The sequence below is a fragment of the Anopheles arabiensis genome, chromosome X (assembly GCF_016920715.1).
Source record: "Anopheles arabiensis isolate DONGOLA chromosome X, AaraD3, whole genome shotgun sequence".
Classification (NCBI taxonomy): Eukaryota; Metazoa; Arthropoda; class Insecta; order Diptera; family Culicidae; genus Anopheles; species Anopheles arabiensis.
This window is the reverse complement of record NC_053519.1, coordinates 1,410,533-1,429,915: the sequence shown is the minus strand read 5'-3', so window position 1 is coordinate 1,429,915 and position 19,383 is coordinate 1,410,533. Positions and strand designations below refer to the sequence as shown.

The window sequence follows — 19,383 nt, the reverse complement described above, 5'->3', positions numbered from 1 at the left end:
CCGCCGAAAACTTGCACTTACTTGGAACAGGGGTCTAGCGGGTGCTGAAAGAGTTCGACGAAGGGAGCAAGCCACTGTTTGCATACGGACATTGTTTCGTGATTACTGGCGGTTAGAGAAAGGCCTCCCTGAGGAAGAAGAAGAGCCGGAGGGAACGGGAAACAGTTTGAGAACAGTACCGTGAGGGGTGATTTTCTAGCACTGTTTCATTTGCTGTTGCGTAGCAACGAAAGCAATGAAAGTGTTTAAAAAATGCCCAATCGTCATGCAGATTGCATAACGAAAGGCGTTTAGTTACGCGGAGAGCATATTACTTAGCAAAAATAATCCCCTGAATGTATGCCGTTAGCATTAGCAAGCCTGAGCGTTAAGACGAGTGTTGAAAAATGTCATGAGTTTCACGTGATGATCACCTCGAAAAACAATGAAAGTTTATATCACAGATATACGATCGATGTTCTTTGCTGATAGTGAAAGTGCGTCATGGCATGCCGAACGCAACATGCAAATGCTTGAGTCCAACGCGATACTCTGACTGACAAGCTGAGCTTAATACCGTTGAAAGCATAATCATGACTGGTTGTGAACAGTGCAGCCGGTCTGGTCTGGCAGTGTTGGTCAGGTGGTACAGTCGTCAACTCGCACGATTTACCAAACTTGCCCGCTTCAAGTCAGCACACGTACACATCTGAGATGATCAGAGGTGAGACTCAAATAGATGGCGGACCAATAATATGCTTGGTGACATGGCATTTTCTCCCTATGATAATCACGCCGTTTTTGGGACTGTCTGTTAGGTTTGATGGGTAGAATGATAAAGCATTTGAGCGAAAAAAGCTCATTTTGTTGCCTGGGATCAATCGCACGCACCGCATATCTCCCATGACTATCGTAATGATCACCGACAGAAGATATCGCAAACAAGTGACTGACTAAGAGTTGGTTGCACAAAATGTCACCAATCATGTGATGGTAGTATCAACTGTTTGAGCCTCACCTCTGATAATCACAGCAGAGCTGGTGACGCTGACATTTGTCATAGCACGTCACGTCAGTGACATATGGCAGAACTGATGACGGTAAAAAAGTCATGAAAAAAGTCAAAGTGACTGACCAAGGGCTGGTTGCTAAAATGTCACCAAGCATGTCTCGGACACAACAATCGTTTTGAGTAACACCTCTGGTCATCACAGCAGAGCTGGTGACGCTGACATGATTTTGGTTTGGTCGTAATTTGTCATGACTCGTCACGTCAGTGACATTTTGCAGAACTGATCACGGTAAAAAAAAGTCATGAAAAAAAGTCAAAGTGACTGACCAAGCGCTGGTTGCTTGAATGTCACCAAGCATGTCTCGGACACACCAATCGTTTTGAGTAACACCTCTGGTCATCACAATTGTGTACGTGACGCTGACATGGATTTGGTTTCAGTCAGCTTTACGTATGACATTTCAGTGACATTTAGCTGGTCACGACTCATATCGTGTTCGCCTAAATATATGCAATTAGTATTACAAAATCTCCGTTTTGTTGGCTTTTTCATAAGGTTCATTCATGCAAGCTGTCCTCCCAACACAACTTTCACTCGAGCAGTGAGTGAAATCGAGCCGCCCATAAAGTAGCGATACCAATCAAAAGGATCGATACATATTTGCCTCGCTGTCGATGGTTCGTGCTGCTGCTACTGCCCGCAATCCGGCTAGCAGTGTTACTGATGGGCCAAACGTTTGCAGTTGACGTGCGTGCCGTGTCAATATTACCCAACCTCATTAGTCTATCAAATATCTCCAGCGCAATCCCACCCCATTAGCAGCCCCGGCCCGGCGGTTACGAAATTGCTGATCGATGCTGGCTGTTTTACTCTTCGATAGATTCCGCTGTACCGAGCACTCGTCCGCGTTTGGTCGACCTTTTTGGTAGGGAATGAGCGGACATAGTTGAAAGTGCGAAATAAATCCTCAGCCATCAATTCAATGACAGAAAGTGTGTCTGTGGACGATAGCAAAGGAGTGTGTGTGAGAGAGAGAGAGATAGATAGAAAAGGAGAGGAAAAACTAAATGGCAACACCAGGCGCATCGGTCGGGTCGGTAAGCAACAATTAGCTTTCGTATGGGCAATCGAATCGTCGGTGCTGTTCAGCTGCAATCATCGAGAAGCTAGCCGGCGGGCAACAGCACGTATCGCTGACCGTTTGTGATTTATTGGAAAGCAGAGCGAGCGAATTTTCCACTCAACAGGAGGTTTGGATTTGGTTTAAAGTGCTTTGGTTTACGTATTTCCATCCCCACACACACACATACACACACACACACGCACACAACGTCCCTGCAATGTTTTGCTTTTTACTAATCTACCAATTACAAAACAACTCCTTGCGGTCGTGTTTCCTCCCGAGCACTCCCCAGCGGCAAGAGTGGGGCATTGTCAGCAGCAAAGTTGTCAGCCGCTCGTCACCTATCGCACACGCACACACACGCACCTCCTTCTCCCTCCCCTCCCGATCCTGCTGGCTCCATTCTCAGTGGCCCTTTGTTGTAAATTATCGCCATCATCGTCACCTCACCCGCCGTGTCATCGCCGTCGTTGCGTCGTCCAGATCCGTGTGCTGTAGAACACGAACCCCCCCGCTGCCACCCCGTGGGAGTTAGCAGGCGAGTTGGAAGTGGTGCCTGCGCTGTGCCTGTGCTTGTGCCTACATTTAGGCGCAGGCTTACGGAGGGCCGGAGCGACCCGGAAATGCGCTTTCGGGAAGCGCACGGCTTCGCCTGCCTTACGGTATACGGCTGTTGTTGTTGTTGTCTTATGTTCTTCTTCTACTGGTTCTTCTTGCTATTCAGCATCATCATCATCTTCTTCTTGTCACACCAAGAGCGCACCAGAGCCTCGCAGCGGATTGTGCGTTGTTGCATTTGCATTTCTGTCATTGCGTTTCCTCCGCTTTGTCCCGCAGTGCCCTATCGTGCAAGGAATCATAACAAGTAAAACATTCGTGCCCGTGTAACCACGCTTCGCACCCTTCCCTGCCTCGCTTCGCTCCACCCCGGGTCGGTAAGGGGTGGGAGCAAACAAAACAGAAACCGTTAAACCATTTCTCCAACGGAAATAGGAATGGAGTGGGAGCGGGAACGGGGTGCGTCTTGTTCTCTTGGGTGGTGTTAGCCGAGCCGACCGAACCTGCGAGCGAACGTCGGGATGGGGGTGTTGGCGGCTGTGTTTGTGTTTTAATAAAATTTCCAATTACAATGAAAATTAATTTTGCATGAAGTCATTTGCACGTGCCCGGGGAGAGCTGGGGAGAAAAAGCCGCGGGTACGTGCATAAACCTCCGTGAAAATGGGTTTATGCTTCACGTGTTTACGTGTGTGTGTGTGTGTGTGTGTGCAGTTAACAGTACATCAACAGTTAAAACCCGATGGCAGCAAGGAGGTTTGGAGGTTTGCAGCTCTGACAGTGGTGTACTAATTGTAATAATATGCATGCCAAGTGCTTCTCGGCGGCTGGATTTACAGCGACACACACACACACACACCATTATGCATGGAGACTGTATTAACGGGGGCCGGGATTTAAATATCTATTGTTGCCCGTTAAGCCCTGTAGGAACGCCGTTTGCAAAACCAGTCGAATAAATTCTTGTTGGAATCAAATGTACAATTCTGATCCGATCCTTCCATCCTTTCTACGGGGCTGTGCTGGAAAGCTGTACAATGTTTCAACAAGTTTTTATTCCCCATACTCACACATGCACACACAGACACACATGTAGATACGTTTTATATGGTCGTTTGTTGGGAAAGTTTTGTCCTCCATTCTTCCCTGTCTGTGTCCGTACGTACAGCGAGGAGATGCGGTATGAAGGCGGTGTTATCGGTGGACGAGCAACGGAGCGCTGACAGACTGTGCTTGAAACAAAGGCATATCTGCTCACTCTAAAACACGCACACACACACACACACACACACACACACACACACACACAAACACTCTCATCCACATGGAGCGGCAGGTTTGAAACCACTGCGCTGAGGCTGAAATCTCAATGAGCGCGGAAAAATAATTGGAGCGTAACAAATATGACAGCTCTATTTTTGCGTTTGCGGGCCTGTCTGTGTACGTTAATGTGGTACTCTTCATTCTCGCTCTCTCGCTCTCTCTTTCTCTCTCTCTTGCTCGCTTGCGCACTGTTGCTGCTCACTCGAAAAGGCTTGAAAGCCATCTGTGCCCACCAAGAACTCCCACGTGATCAGCACGAACTAGTATATGACACACACACACACACACACACAGACGTAGCCTTTTTGTTTGCAGAATGTGCCTAGCTTTTGGAGTGTCGAAATTCCCAACCGTTCCCTTGCAAGCCCAAATGAACGAAGTGCCATCTAGGTCGATAAGCGATGAGCTTCAACTAAGAAAAACGCCCCCTCATGGACATCATTAAAACCAATTTCTTTCACTTCGCGTGCTGTAGCGCACCGTTGATCTGTTGCTATGATGGGAAGATGCCAAAGATTGATTGTGCTGGTGCTTCCAGTTTATTTTCCTACCCTGAGAGCGGTGAAACCCCGCTTAAAGGGCTACTTGCGGCGCTTCTTTATCTCCCGTATCATGATGCGGGTACGCTTCAGCCCCTGCAGATGGAGCCAGTCGAGCCAGTAGGCGAACCGCACGCCCGACTCGTTCCCGTACAGCCCGTTCAGGTTGATGCGGGTGCAGCTCCGGTGCCACCAGCCGGCCGCCGTCCGGTGCGCACAGTTCACATCGCCGTACTGGTCGTGGTCCTGGTCGTACGTCGAGAACTGCATGCCGAGATTGTACGTGAACTCGTCGCCGAGCGTGCCGGAGTAGACGCCGAGCTTCTGCAGCCGGTACCGGTCCGTTTCGCCCCCGATCTCGAACAGGCTGTAGCGGGCCCAGCGCCGCTCGCCCTTGAACGATTCGGCCACGAACGCGATCTCGTGCGGCACCGCCACGGTGAGCCGGTGGATCTCGTCCAGCCCGAGCCAGTACTCGGTGCCGATGTCGCCGAACCCGTCGCGGTACTTCTCCCAGCTCCGGTTGAAGTTGACGAACCCGTCGAACCGGTTCTGGATCACGATCCAGCCGCCGTCCTCGAAGTCCTGGTCGCAGTACACCTCGAGCGGTTCGCCCGGGCCGGCCGGGCCGGCCGACGGGTAGATCAGCTCCTCGCCCGACATGCCGTCCGGGATTTCGCGGCAGCTGCGCGGATGCGTGCCGGCCGGGTGCGCTTCCTGGCGGTAGGCGGCGGTCGAGGGCGCGGTAGCGTTGCCCGGCGGCTGGAGCGTTCCCGGATGGAGCGAGTTGGTGAACGAGTGGTCACGGGTGCAGGGGCGCGTCGGTTGCGCCGGTGGTTGATGCTGCGTGCCGTCCGTTGCGCAGAACACTTTGGGCGTGTCTTGCTGGAGAAGGCGGAGTATTTCGCGCTGATTGGCGAGCAGCAGCTGCAGCATCTTGGCGAGCTCCTCGTCTCGGGACGTTATGCTGGGTGTGCGAAGAGGGAGTCGCGCGTTGAGGGTTTGATTGAGCTGAGGTTACCGAACCGATGGCCGCCTCACTACTTACGTGCTCTCGAGCGCCGCCAAGCGCTCGTGCAGGGAGGTATTGTCGCGCGTGCTGGGCGCCAACGCTGCCGCCGATGGGCCCACCAACACCGCCAACAGTATGAGCAGCAGCATCTGGTGGCTTTTCGCGCTATCGTCCATGGCTGGGTGCGGGTACTTTTTTCGCTCAAACTAATCGTCTTGATACACAGCCGACCATGCTGGTTGCGGCACTCGAGATTCACAACAGCCACCACCTAACGGTGCGACGGCTCACTACTGACGGCTCTTGTCGTGGACGATGGTGGCCAACCAAAACAGCAAACAGCCCGCCTGGTGCTCGGTGGTAACCGATTCTGCTTCGGCACACAGTTGATTTAGCAAACGAGATTACGAGTCTCGGAAGGTTAGAGCTGTTATTGTTCCAGTAAAAACCAACCCGGTCTGACCGCTCAACAACACGAAAAACAACCCCGACGAGTGTGTGTATGTGTGTGTGGGTGTTTGTGTTTGTGGAAGTGTAGAAGCGCAATACTTACTTCCGTTGTTTGTCGTGGTGACTGCCGTCAATTGCGTTGTATTGACCAAAGAAATTAAACTTGGAGGTCTTAACCTCTAAGGGGCCTTCCACAAATTACGTTATGCTCACTGGAGATGATGTACCAGAAATTCTATTTTGCATTCCTATTCGATTCAAGTTTCGAGCCTTTTTTAGTATCGAATTAGATATTTAACTGCTGAAATTATGTGAACAATGTTGAAAAAAATCTGCGTGAAATATGAAAACGTTTCAACTACGTTGAGATGAAAACGGTGTTTAACAATGCCATAAAACTGTTACTAAACAATAGGGGTAGGCGATAGAGGTCTAGTAAAAGTACGCGTTTGTATGGAAAACCTGGTTATCTAGAAATTCACAAAATGCTTAAGAAGTATGTAGAAAAGTTTTGTTTTTTGGATGGAATTTTGCGTTGATTACAAAGCTCTAGCTGACAATCGTATGAATTCAAATACCGTGTACACCAAAATTACCAAAACCAGATTAAGTGAAACCAATTAAATCTCCATTTAACTTGAAACTGCCGGCGGAAAAGCAACAAGTAAAATTTTCTGAACAAAATTAACGTTCGAATACATTTTCTTGAATGCCAAACGCAATACAGGGTTTTCCAGGAGTTCTCATAGCTGTGGGACACTTTATTGACTCTTTCTTACATGAAATGAACTTAATGTAATGTGAATTGAACTCTATAGCACCCCTGTTGGACAACTCCAATAGGAATTTCCAAGGACCCTGTCCAAAAAGGATGCCATAGAGTCCGATTTCCAACGTATGAAGTTCAGTTCCTATAAAAAAGAGTCAAGAAAGTATCCCTCTCCTATGAGAATTCCTGGAAAACCCTGTATGACTAGGTTTGAATTGTATAATATATTGAACAATTCACCAAGGGCTACAAAGCTAAATCCAACGGTATCCTTTGCATGCATGCTTTTTGGCTCAAAAACTGAAAGCTCTTATGGAGATTCATGCATACAACTAAAACGCGATCAAAAACATCTCTTACTTTGCCGTTACGTTACTTATGGTTGATGCCTTATCGAAAACTGAGCACACTGGAAATAACAGAGTGTTTGATAGCGGGACATTGGTCAACAGGCATGATCTCTCCAAGGGGTTTAATCCTCTCTCTCTCTCTCTCTCTCTCACTCTCCCCGCGTTCTTATCTGCCAGCGGCTCCAGCGCTAAGGTTTATTTCCATGCGTACGACCACACATTCTCACTGCCGAACGCCACTCAGCATCATCTCATGGGTGCTGGCACATTTCGGGCAGCTCTCCACCACAATCTAAGTAGCGTATTGACGTGCTGGCGCGCTAAAGACCGCCGCTGGGCTTCGCTTGTTGATCGATACGACGGCCAGCAACGGCACGGCGGAACGTGTTGCTCGCAACAGCGAACAAGACAAAATGCCATCGTCATCGTGCTGCGTCGGTGCCGCAAAGAATGCTCGCCGCCCTCGGGAGGTGTACTGCTACATCCTCATCAGCATCATCAACATCATCATAATCATCATCGTCAACATCGCGCTCTCGCTCGTTGCTGGTGCGGTGAACGCTAGTGCTCTTAGTGTAACGAATTTCAGCTTCACGCCAGCGGCGGGCAGCCAGATCGGGCAAAAGCCAGAGCAAACAAGTCTTCATCATGGCTGGGTTTCCGCTTTCCTCGCACTGTTTTCGAGCAGGAGCAAACACACACACACACACACATAGAGAGAGACACACGCTTGGCAATGTGTGGTGAATCGATACGGCCGTGCTGTTATCTGGAACACAGGTGTATCGCTCCCTGCAGCACGCGGCTGAGAATCGGGAAAATTGTATTTTCACAATCATCGACCCGGGCACCCTTGTTACGGGCACTGCTCAAACACACACACACACACACAGGGCCATGCACCAGAGACTGTGCGCTGTCAAAATTGAATTCGCACTCCATCATAATCACGATCGATAGGATGGCAAAGTGGATGGTTTGGAAGTGGTGTTTTTTTCTCTCTCTGAATTTAAAGCCTCCCACCAGCTTCACAGTGGGACAGTGCCAGTGTGAAGTGGTAGGTAGAAATAGTTTGCACCACGCCACGCCAGCGGGTCCTGTGGGAAGTTGAAATGTGCAGCCCTGTCTGTGTGCTCTCGTGTGGTTTTTCGCTCATGTGTGAGCGGTTTGCTTGCATTTGAAGCACGCTGGTGCATGCAGGAAACAATGCCATCAGCATGCAGATGACACTCGACACTGTTGACCACAAGCTGTGACCACTTCAACAGTCGGCTGCAGTAAAGCTTGCTGCCGAATGGGTTTTGTGCTAGAGGAACCGTCGGCAAACAGTGTAAATCGAGCCTCTGTCTCTCTCTCTCTTCCTCTCTCTCTCTTTTTGTCTGCTCAACCCGTACCTTTTGTTGTCGGCACTTTGTCAATTGTGTCAATCTCATCGGGCTCTGCGAAGGTACTTTCAAAATTCCACCGAGTCTTCGTCTTTTTCGTTTTTTGAAAACTAAAACAAAACTATTCTTTATTAGACTTTCTCTCTATCTCCTTCCCTTTCCGTTGCTGATGAGCTTCTGATGGGGTACGACACAGCACACGCAAGTCGTTTGATATATTGCACACGTGTGGTTGTGTGTGCATGTGTTCCGGACATTTTGATTCGACAGCTTGCTCATTTCCATGCAAATTGAGAAGATGTCCGATTTGTGTGACGGGCGTCTGGCGTGAAGCATTGCGGGGGTACAACTTGGCCCGCAGTGGCCGGCGGCGTCAGCGGCAACGTGTTGATGATGCGAAACGAACTTCTAGCCAGGCTCAGCAAGGGCTCCAATGCTTTTTTGCGCGTTTTTTTTGTGTGTGTGCATATCAGGAGTTGAAAGCAATCAGTTTGTGCGGTGATGACTTTTGCCAGCCTGGCTCACGCTTACCTGTGTGTACTTGTCGTTCGGGCGGATCTCCCATTCCGCTGACCTGGGGTTAGGATTTTTGGAAGGTTAGGTGCTCTTTTTCCCCCACAAAATCACACACACCCACACACACACACACACACGCATGCAAAATCCTAGAAAGCGAACCGAGCTCAAGTAAAGGCTGTCATGCGGCTAGAATTGCTTCGAATCCACTCCACGGAGAAGTAGCTTTGCGGCGAGTCTGTTCTTGACACGCCGACCCACACACGGTGAGGCAAAGTGGCGGAGTGGATCCCCCCGAAACCGAGGGACAAGCTAGCTGACACGGGCTGTCTAGGGTTTGGCGGGACATTATCGTGATTAATGAGCTTGCGTGTATGCTGTCCGGTGGTGCGCAATAAGTGGGAGCTGCTGTTTTCGGAGAGTTTCGCAGGGCGCGCGCGAACGAGTTCACCGCCTCTACCGCCAGTGGAAGGCAAGGGCGCAAAGGGGATATATATTTCGGATGTTTCGACCTGCATGCAAATGTGCGAAAGCAAAACCAGTTGTGTTGGGTTTTCCTTAGGTTTTTTGTTGTTGTTTTGTTTTGTTTGGCTTTTATTATGACGCACTTGCTCTCTTCCTCTCTCTCTCTCTGTGTCTTTCTTCCTAGCAAACCGTCAGACGTTTCACGTTCAATCGTTATGCTTTCCATTTTCCTGCGTCTCCCCCATCCTGTGGGTGGTTCATTCGCGTGGTCACTGGCCCCACTTTCCTCACCAGCAAGAACAATCCCGCTACCCGTCCAGTGGTAGGTTACTCGCCTGCGCTAATTAATCGCTCGATTTCAACACTGATTTTTTTTTTTAAAAAGGATGTTCTCCTGATGTTCTTGTTGTGTTCCCCATATCCCTTGTTTTTTTTTTCATTTCTCTCACCACAATCCGCCTAATTTTCTCGCCTGTTTCCTCAACTTCTGCTCCACGTCATGTGATTTGATGCTCATGTCTAGGGTTTCTTGGCTCGTTACTTAACTTAACTTTGGTTGAAGATATATTGTATTGTGTATATCAATGATCCATTTCTGGGTTTGGGAGTGTGTCGGTGTTACGGTTTGCGCACTTTTGTGTGCGTGTTTCGGGTGTGTGTGGGCGTGTGTATGTGTGTGTGTGTGTGTTTCTGGGTTCATTTTCTTGTGTTCGGTTTGCATTAATTATCATTACTTTCAATATATTTTCTTTTCTTGATATTATTCATATTATTATTATTATTATTTCTGCATTTTTTTTTTGCGGTTTCTCACTACTAAGTTCTGCATTTTGTGTCTGCTGGGATGTTTTCATTCATTGCGCTCGCTCGCACCCCCTATCGGTCGCTCGCTTTATCTTATCAATTAAAGTATTTTATTTTTTTCATTCCAATGTTGTGTGTTTGCTGCTAGTTTTCTCCGTCCTTGGTTTGGGTGTGTAAGTTTTGTGTTTTTGTTTTTCGTCATTCTTTCACCATTGTCTCAGTTGTTTTTTTTATTGTTTAATAGTATAGTTCTTTTTTTTCTTCTTGTTACCATTACGATGAATAGTAGTTGTTAGTTAGTTAGTAGTAGTTGTAATATGTTTGAAGTATTATCGCTCTCCCATTACTGCTCTCGTTACGCATTATTAATTAAAGAGTTATCTGGTTGGCTGTTTTCCTCTTTCCCGCATATAACTTTTCTTGATAAATTCTACCATTCCCCAGCATGCAGGTGGAGCTATGTGCGGTGTGAATTGCTTCAAAATCGGCACACACACACACTCATACCCACACACGTTCGTCTATCCTAACAAACACTCTCAAACATGCTGCTTGAGTATCTGTCCTTTGAAGGGGAGAAAGGAAGGTTTGAAGCTTAAAAAAGGGGGGGAAAAACAGATGACCTGGTCACTAATGTGGGTGAGGGTGGCAATTGAATGTTGCCGCATGACCGTCAGACATAAGCGTAAACAAGATTCTAGGATGGCACAAAAAAAGGAAGCCACCCTGCAGATGAAACGATTCGCCAAAGATCAAAGACCGGCCTCCACATCATCACGTAATGAGGAATTCCGTAAACATGCAATGTTGCCATTTGCGGTAAAGCTGAGCTAGAAGCAGGTACCGTCGTAGGATCGGCACTGCTGTCCAACCACGGATAAAAAGGGAGAAAACTAAAGAAAGAGAGGGATGGAGAGAAAGAAAAAGATAAAGAAGCAATGTCCATAGTTCATATAACGGCACGAACGCACGGTAAACACATGAACCAGTGCAGTGGGTACAGCCGGAATCACATTCCGCACTGATCCGCCCGTAGCATGAAGCGAAATAAACAGATGAAACTATTTTTATCCCCGCAAAACGATGCGTTGCGTTGCTGCTTTACATCAAAATTCAATAACTTCCCGTCCCTCGCATCCCCCCTTCATGCCCGCTCAGATCGTTACGCTTTGGCGCGTCCGTTCAATCCCCTTAACCGTGCCTGCTCGTACCCAGATTTCCGCACACCGTGCCCCTGTTGCCGTGGTGGTTTTAAATATAATCGTACAATTACAGCTTTCTGCTCGTTCTGCCGCTCTATTATCTCGCTTATGTTTCGTCTACCTTTCTCCGTTGCTATTTGTATTATTTCACTATTGTTATCATTTTGCAATTACTACGTTATGGTTGTTTTTTTGTTTCTATCTCACTTTTCCTTTTCTGCTTAAAGTTTATTTCTTGTGCTCCCACTGGTAGGTATTATTTTATTTTATCTTTTTTTTTTGTTTTGTTCTTGCTTAATTTCTTACCTTCTTACTTTCCTTCGTCGCTGCTGCCCTTTCTCGGCCGCTCAAAAACGTTTTGCTCACTAGTAAAGTATCGATCGAGAGCCTTTCGACTCTCTTTTAGTTATGCTTCTAAACACCGTACACTTAGACTGCATGTTTGCTGCTTCGTCAGTTTCTTGTTCGCATTTGTTTGCTGCTCGCTACCCGCTTCTACCCGCTTCAAGTTGTTGTGTTGGTTTTGTTTTGTTTTTCTTACTTTGCTTAACTCGCTTAAATACTTGTAAATCTTTTGACGTTGTGAATGTGTGTATGTGTGTTATTTTTTTAAATCTTTGCGTTATGTGTGAACGCTTTCAACTGTTGTGTGAACGTATGTGTGTGTGTGTGTATATTTGTTGTTGCTGTGTGTGCGGCGTTTAGTGTCTATTGAGCAGAATGCATTTGACACATTAACGTGGTTTGGATAAAGCGTTCCAATTTTTTTGCTTTCCATTTTCACCCGAATTGTCCACAACAACCCCCGCTTGGCGGTATTTGTATGTGTGTGTTTGTGTGTGTGTGAGTATTTTTTTTTGCTTCTTTGTCCCTTGACTGTTCGCAACACTCGACCGCGTTTATCTGAAACAAATGCAACGCCCTGTTTACGCCACACGCTGTGTTTCCTTGCGCTTCCCGTTTGCCATTTTGCCGAACACACATACACACGTTGGCTGGGGGCCTTCTGCTCGCATTTTGCTCCGCAGTAGTCTGGGGGGGGGGGGGGGGGAGCGTGGTGGGTCTTGGTTTTTGTTAATTAATAATAAAACCTAGCTCGGTAGAAAATAACCTCAGCTGGAACAGGGAGATTTGTTGTTGTTGTCTGGTGCGGCCAAAGCCGCAGGAAAGGAAAAACGGCTAATGGGAGATTGTTTGTGTGAGTGTGTGCTGTGCTCGTATGGGAGCATTTTATGACGTTTTCTGTGCAGTTTAGCTACAACCTGGCTGGGAAAAACTCTTGCAATTTCGATGGAGCGGAAAATGGCAAAAGTTGTTCTCAGATTTCTTTTCTGTATGTGTGTGTGTGTGTGTGTACGTGTGCTTTATACTTCCTCACCACACTCACACATACCAACACAGCAGCTTTGCACAATTGTACTCACTTTAAAAAAAAAAACTACATAAAATTGGATCTATAAGATTGTTCAGTTTCAAACTACAAAGTTCGATTTCTCTATTACACTACTCCTCTACCGAAGTGGTCGGACAAATGCTACTGAGATTCCATTCCGCCCTGTGGGGAGGGGTGTACCACAACCCTTTCAGCCGAGACACCGAGATCATTCCTTGCCAGGAAGAGAATGGTGGTTAGAAACAATTCCATTCTGCGGCCGTTCCGGCTCTGCCCATTTGCTTCGGTGGGTTTTTGTTTTGTTGCTCTGATTTACTGTTCCCTTCCCCAGCACTGTCGCTCGGCGCTCAAGGGAAGATGTGCTAGGGCTACGACCATTTGACACTATTGCCAGAATCCATTACATTACCTACTATTACTACTGTGTGGTTGAGTTGTGGAGTTTGTGAAAATGGGGCGGAAAGAACGATTGAGCTATACTATAAAAAATTACCACGTTTGCTACATTTGGTGGGAAGTTAGGGTTGCGCTTTGTGCCCTGTGCCCGGTGGATTGTGATTGATTGGTTTTCCGGAAGCTGCCATATCATATTGTTGTCGCATCTCATCCACCCCTGTCCACTGTCTCTTTTGCTCGCTCACCTGCACTCTGTTGCTGTGGTAAAAGCGGTGGCTGGATTTTGATTGCTGCACACTATCGCAGTTGCCGTACTTCGCGCAACCGGAGCGATCGAAATCAATTCAAGGGGCCGAACTTTAAGGGGCTGCAAAAGTTCGAGTGGTCGAATTTAAGTCGCTCGGCTCGGGTTCGCGTTCCGTGCCGTTGTGCGATGTGTGTTGCAAATTATCGTTTTATAGCTGTTGCGCGTTGTTGTGGTGCGCTCTGCCCGCCGGTTGCATCGCCGATGTCATCGTCCAGCCTCATCGCGCATCTGGGGAGTAGACATTTAGGCGCAAAAAAGAACGGAAAGCAAAATTGAAACATTTAAGCTCTATCGCTGCAAAACGGTAGCTTGGCAGTAAGGGGAGGAGTAGTGAAGGTGGTAGAGGAAAAAATCGAGCCTAGGGAGCGACCGAAAAAGAAGAAAAGAGAAGGCAGAGAAAATGAAAAGTTGACCGCAAAGCGTAATTGATTTTTGTCATGTAGGAAGCATACTTTTAGGCGCATCTTGCGGTGCGGGACGTACACAACGAGATCTGCTCTGCCTTGCGAACACTGACCTTAATTTTAAGCTATAAAGTACAAAAAAAAAAACACACACACACGTAGATAGCATTGTTCTTGCTGTTTATTTTTCCGAGTTCTGGCGGAAACTTTTTACGATCGGAAGAGCGAGGCAAGTAACTTTTGTTGGAGACACAGTTTTAAGTTGGTTTATTAATAGATAGCAGTTGGGGCTTAGCTATGAGAAAACACTTACAAGGATTGCAACAGCGACACACACACACACACAGTCTACCAAATACAGTTATTGTTTGGTACGTTGCAGGAAAAACCGGTCGCTTGCGAGCATCGCGAGGAAACTTCAAGAGTTTTCTGCAAGATCTGTTTGCAGCTTGAGGTTAGAAAATAGGAGAGCTTGCACACAAACAGCATGCCGGATCAAATCCGGATCATTGAAGCAAGTAAATCGTGTGCCTCGCTCTGCTCGAACCGTGGTCAAACGCACGCTCGAGGAAATAGCGCCTCGAGCTGGAAACAATGTACGGACGGGAAAAGGCGTGAACGTCGTGTTCCAGCGCGAGAGGCATTCGCATTCGTTTCGGTTACAGATTTTCTCGAAAAAAAAAAGAAAGAAGAAAAACAGTAAACACCAAACGCCTGCCCGTGAGGGGGGAAGTTCTCCGCTCCGTACTTGGTGTACTTGGTGGCACATCCTGCCAACCCGATAATGTCCCGAAAGGAAGAGAAAACATGACACCCTGGACGAACGGGAATCTCGCTTCCTCTAGCGCGCTGCCAGAAAATACTGTGAAAATCGATTTCACTCCCCCGAGCTGCCCCACCTCGATGTACATGTTAGGTTTCAAGAGAGAGAGAGAGAGAGAGAGAGAGAGAGAGAGAGAAAGAGAGAGAGAGAGAGAGAGAGAGAGAGAGAGAGAGAGAAGGGTGGCGCGAGCTGGAAGATTTCAGTTGGGCTCGTTTTGCTTTTCTGTTTCGGGGCCGGCCACACCGTGGGGTCGGTTGGCCAATGCGGCGGATGCAGCATCCGCCAGCCAAACCGGGTGGCCACCCCCGGGTGAAAATGAAGTGTTGGTGGTGGGGCTGAACGAGGCAGCGCAGGGCTGAGAGACCTAGACACGAAGGGTGGAATTATTTCCGGGCAACTTTCCCATTACATTACCCGGTCGCTTTCTCTTCGCCTCTTTGCCCCTGCGTAATCGCTGCAGCCTACGTCAAGGGTTAAATGTTTCGTCAACCTCCCTCGAATGGGCAGCGCAAGGGAGCGGCCCCGATGGGTTTCGCCAGCACACTTCACATTCTTTTCCATTATTCATGCATTCGGATACGGACAAGGAGCGACGGGAGGGGGGATTCAGAGATTCGGAGGCGCATCAAATTCGCATTTGAGATAAGGGTCAGGGAGAAGAAAGAAAAAAAAAATCCGGCGATAGAAAGAATACGCCAAGCGTCAAAGCGTAGGGTCTCGGCACAGGCAAAAACATACACACACACACACACACACACACAAACACGCATCAAAAGCACTGAACGAGAGATAGGAAAAAGTCAAACTGAAATCTCTGCCCCTCGGTACCATCGTAGGCCATCCCCATTACCACTCCGCTTGCCACTCCGCACGGTGGATTGTGGCTTTTCAGCGGCAGCTTCGCCTGTGCGCTGTGGGGGATGAGTTGTAAAATTCAATTTCAGGACCTGCCCCTCCCTTCCCCACCCCTCCCCCCCCCCCTTCGCTCAGGCTTGCCCGGGCATGGCCAAAAAGTTTTACATTTCACATTAAACCGCTTGCGTGAGTGTGCGGAGACAGCGCAGCGCTCTAATTGTGAAAGCTGCTGTGTCAGGATGGCATTTCTTTCTCAGCGCGCGCGCGCGTGTGTGTGTGTCCCGGGAGGGAGCGAGGCTCCACACCGTTTTGGAAGGGCAACTGTTGCTTAAGCATGACAAAGTTCGGGTGGGAAAATTCTTCTGGCAAGCTTCAGTCTTCCCTGCCACAGTCTCCTGGGTGAGATGATGCTTTTCTTCGTTTTTTTTTTGGGCGGCGAGGAAGAAGAGAATTGATGGCTCTATAATTTGGGCTCCCGCTCCTTCGGGGTTTTGATTTTCAATATAGACTGTGTAGACTGTGTAGATGCTTTTGTGCCAAGGGTCCGTCAGGATTTTTTTTTTTCGTGCAAGGCAGGAAACGGATCGGATGTGCAAACACGGCAGCTAATGAAGCATTTCCGCTGAGTCTATCGAAAAGATCTGAGCGTGTGAGTATGTGTGTGTGTATGTGTGTGTATGTGTGTGTATGTGTGTGTGTGTGTGTGTGATATTTTTTCTTTAAGAAAATTGATAAAATATTACAGACCGTTGCATACTTGTAGGCGCCCATCAGAATGCTTCGTAACAGTAATGCATACAGACGTACTTTGCAACGGATTTTTCGAGCGGCACTTTTAACTTCAGCCCAGCAGTATGCAATTCGCATGGCAAAATGTTCACCTTATCAACAGCACTTTGAATGCTTCTATACGGGGCATTATGTATGCGGTTTAAATAAAGGTTGTAATTAGCAAAGAGCTATATACAGTTGAAGAGATAAATGGTTGAGATTTGTTTTGTCGCTTTGCTGATATTTTGAGCGTTTTTTGACAAGAGCTTACAAAACAGACATGACACAACGATTGCACACTTAAGGGCTTTTGCATGAATTTCAAGCAAAAAAGAAATGTGCCAAAATGTATGCAATGTGCAATGCAGAAACCCTGTTTCTATTCGTTGCTCGTATACTATCGAGCGGCTAATGTCTACAATTGAAACTTTACAACAAGTTTGAGATCAAAATAGGCTAGGGAGGTGTTGTGTTGGTACAGAAATCACAAAATTGTTTAGTTTTGAAATGAAAGAGAGGAAGAACATCTAAATGGGTTCGATTTGCTTAACTCTATTTGCACTCACCTCATGTCAAGTCTGCTCCATTCACGGGTGTGTGTGTGTGTTGCTTGCTGTCTGCCAGTGTGTGTGTCAGTTTGTGTATTGTGCGTGTCTGTGTGTAAAGTGTGTGTGTCAAAAGTGGCCCTGCGCTGTCGCGCTTAGTCGCGCACGAAGACAAACTCGTTGTAGTGGTTCCAGCGGTTTTCCTCCGTGTCGACGCCCGGCTTGAGGTTTTCCGAGACGGAACCGGCCGTACCGGAGCCGCAGCTGGCCACCAGCCGGAAGCCCTGCTCCTGCAGCATGTCGAACGCCTGCTCGATGAACACGTGCTTCAGGAAGAACCGGGCCGTGTATCGGTCCGAGCCGCCGTGGTCCGGGTCGCGCGACTCGTTCAGCGTGTCGCCGAACACCTCCCGGCAGAGGGCGACCCGCCCGTGCACCAGCAGGCGCGTGATCTTGCGGAACTTCACGTCGGCCAGCCCGTCCCGCCCGAACTGGAAGCTGCCCCGGTAGCCGACGGTGATGCAGCCCGGCGCCTGCTTGCCCAGCAGCTCGATCAGCCCGGGCAGCCGGTAGTGTTCGGCCTCGCGGCGCAACCGGTCGCGCTCGAGGAACCCGATCGGCACGGCGTACCGTGCCGGATCGCGCAGATAGTCCAGCACGTGCCGGAACAGGCCGCCATCGCGGTCGATGAAGTAGTGGCCGCGGGCGTCGACGGGCAGGTCGGGCGGCGGGCTGCCCCCGCCGAACGTGTCCTGCAGCCAGGAGCCCTCCTCGGCGAGCAGCGTCTTCAGGCTGACGGCGTACGCGGTACCGCCGACGTTCAGCTCGACCACCTCCGGGAACGCGCTCATCGTTTAGCAAGCGGTGCGCGCGACGGTTTGCGCCTGAATGGTAGACTCACACGCGTTGCACTCGATGCGGCGGGCAGCCAGCAGCACAGCAAGCACGGGCTCTCGCGCAGCTACTGCTCGGGGCTTTTGACAGGGCGACTCAGCGTTCGGACTCAGCGATGGCGGACGGGTTGATTGCCGGACACGATCGTTGATTGCATGGAAGGCTCGAGCGTCGGGGGTCGTTTGGTCGGGGAGGTGCAGCTCACTTGTAAGCACTAAAATCACACGCGCGTGTGCTGTTTTTCTTTTCTTCTTCAATTATTAACACTCACACACTGCTGCTCACGGGTCACTTGGATTTTCTGGCGGGAAAAAAATAATCGTTGCAAAATAAACCACTCGCTTTTCACAGCAGCCAAAATCACAAAATCACGATCGAGCGTAGCTGTAGTAGCAATTGTTCTCCCGCACCCCACCTGTCCGGAGGCTTAGAAAGCAAATGTGTAAGAGGGAGGGGAGTAGACGAGCGGTGAAGTGAAGGAAGCACGTTGGAAGAACAGGTCCGTTCCGGAGACGAGCCCGGAGACGAGCTTTGCGGATGCACTTGGCCGCGGCTGCACTCCACCTCGTGGGTGGCGGTCGAGGGCCGGGGAGCGGACAGATGGACAGTGGGGGTGTGTGTGTGTGTGTGTGTGTGTGTGCGGTGAAGATGTAGCGCGTGCCTGCACCGATCTCTGCTCCTGTGCCTGGTTTGGGCGGTAATGTTACGAGAAAGACACACGTCCAGACTCGCACCCGTACGCGACTGAAATGAGATCGGGATGTGCACGAACGTTCGCCACGACCAGCGAGCGGACGCGTTCAGTCGTTTTTGCCTTGCCTTGGGAAAAGGATGGCGAAGATGATAGGGATTGGTGAGGGTGTGGGGGGGGGAGGGGAGCGGCAGAGGGTGATTTAAAGAGAAAGAGAAGGAAAAAGGCAGAGAGAGAGAGAGAGAGAGAGAGAGAGAGAGAATGAAAGAAGGCGAGAGGAGAGATGGAGGGGTGTAGTTCACCGTGCTGCTGGAGCGCACCAGCCGTTACCGTTGCACAGTGTGAGCTTTATCCGTACCAAGTAGGATAAAATAAAATCTTATACGAAAAAAAAAAATACGAAAAATTCGAACAAATTCCATTGAATGCTGAAAAGAGTGCTGAAACGTGAGATTGCTATTATAAATCGTACATGAATCTATAATTTAAAAACAAATATGATTATTGTTAATAATATTATTATATTATTATTATTATTATTATTTTCTTCAATCACATTCCATGGATCAAGTTTGAAAGATTGGTTTTCCTTCAGAAATATAGACTCTTTTGATGGATAGACTGTGAAATCCCTCATACCGAGCTCTCCTTATAACGAGTTTTTCGCATAGCGGGCAAATACCTCTCATAGCGAGTCAAACCTCACATAACAAGCAATATCATTTTTTCGGTTTCAATGTGAAATCAAGATCGGTAAACATTAAGCATTTCTTTGATTTTGATTATCGTTCAGGCAAGTAAGACCTTCGATGCTTGT

At 48.6% G+C, this 19,383-nt stretch overlaps 2 protein-coding genes across 2 annotated transcripts; both read right to left on the bottom strand.

The window, feature by feature from the left end:
- Nucleotides 1–4,511: 4,511 nt before the first annotated feature.
- On the bottom strand, nt 4,512–6,022 carry LOC120905446 (fibrinogen-like protein A). Its single transcript, XM_040316219.1, has 2 exons — nt 5,583–6,022; nt 4,512–5,501 (listed from the first exon to the last, which is right to left on the bottom strand). Exons 1-2 carry the CDS (start codon nt 5,720–5,722, stop codon nt 4,577–4,579), a joined length of 1,065 nt encoding a protein of 354 aa, XP_040172153.1. The 5' UTR covers nt 5,723–6,022; the 3' UTR covers nt 4,512–4,576.
- Nucleotides 6,023–9,908: 3,886 nt separating this feature from the next.
- On the bottom strand, nt 9,909–18,639 carry LOC120905449 (BTB/POZ domain-containing protein KCTD12). Its single transcript, XM_040316224.1, has 2 exons — nt 17,003–18,639; nt 9,909–13,811 (listed from the first exon to the last, which is right to left on the bottom strand). The coding sequence occupies exon 1, from the start codon at nt 17,830–17,832 to the stop codon at nt 17,137–17,139; it is 696 nt and encodes a 231-aa protein (XP_040172158.1). The 5' UTR covers nt 17,833–18,639; the 3' UTR covers nt 9,909–13,811; nt 17,003–17,136.
- Nucleotides 18,640–19,383: the final 744 nt, after the last annotated feature.

Bases quoted from the DNA above. Each gene is read 5' to 3' on its own strand.
- LOC120905446 (XM_040316219.1), bottom strand. From the start codon at position 5,722: ATGGACGATAGCGCGAAAAGCCACCAGATGCTGCTGCTCATACTGTTG. The intron at 5,502-5,582 runs GTAAGTAGTGAG...TCGCACACCCAG, and splicing joins TTGGCGGCGCTCGAGAGCAC to CATAACGTCCCGAGACGAGG.
- LOC120905449 (XM_040316224.1), bottom strand. From the start codon at position 17,832: ATGAGCGCGTTCCCGGAGGTGGTCGAGCTGAACGTCGGCGGTACCGCG.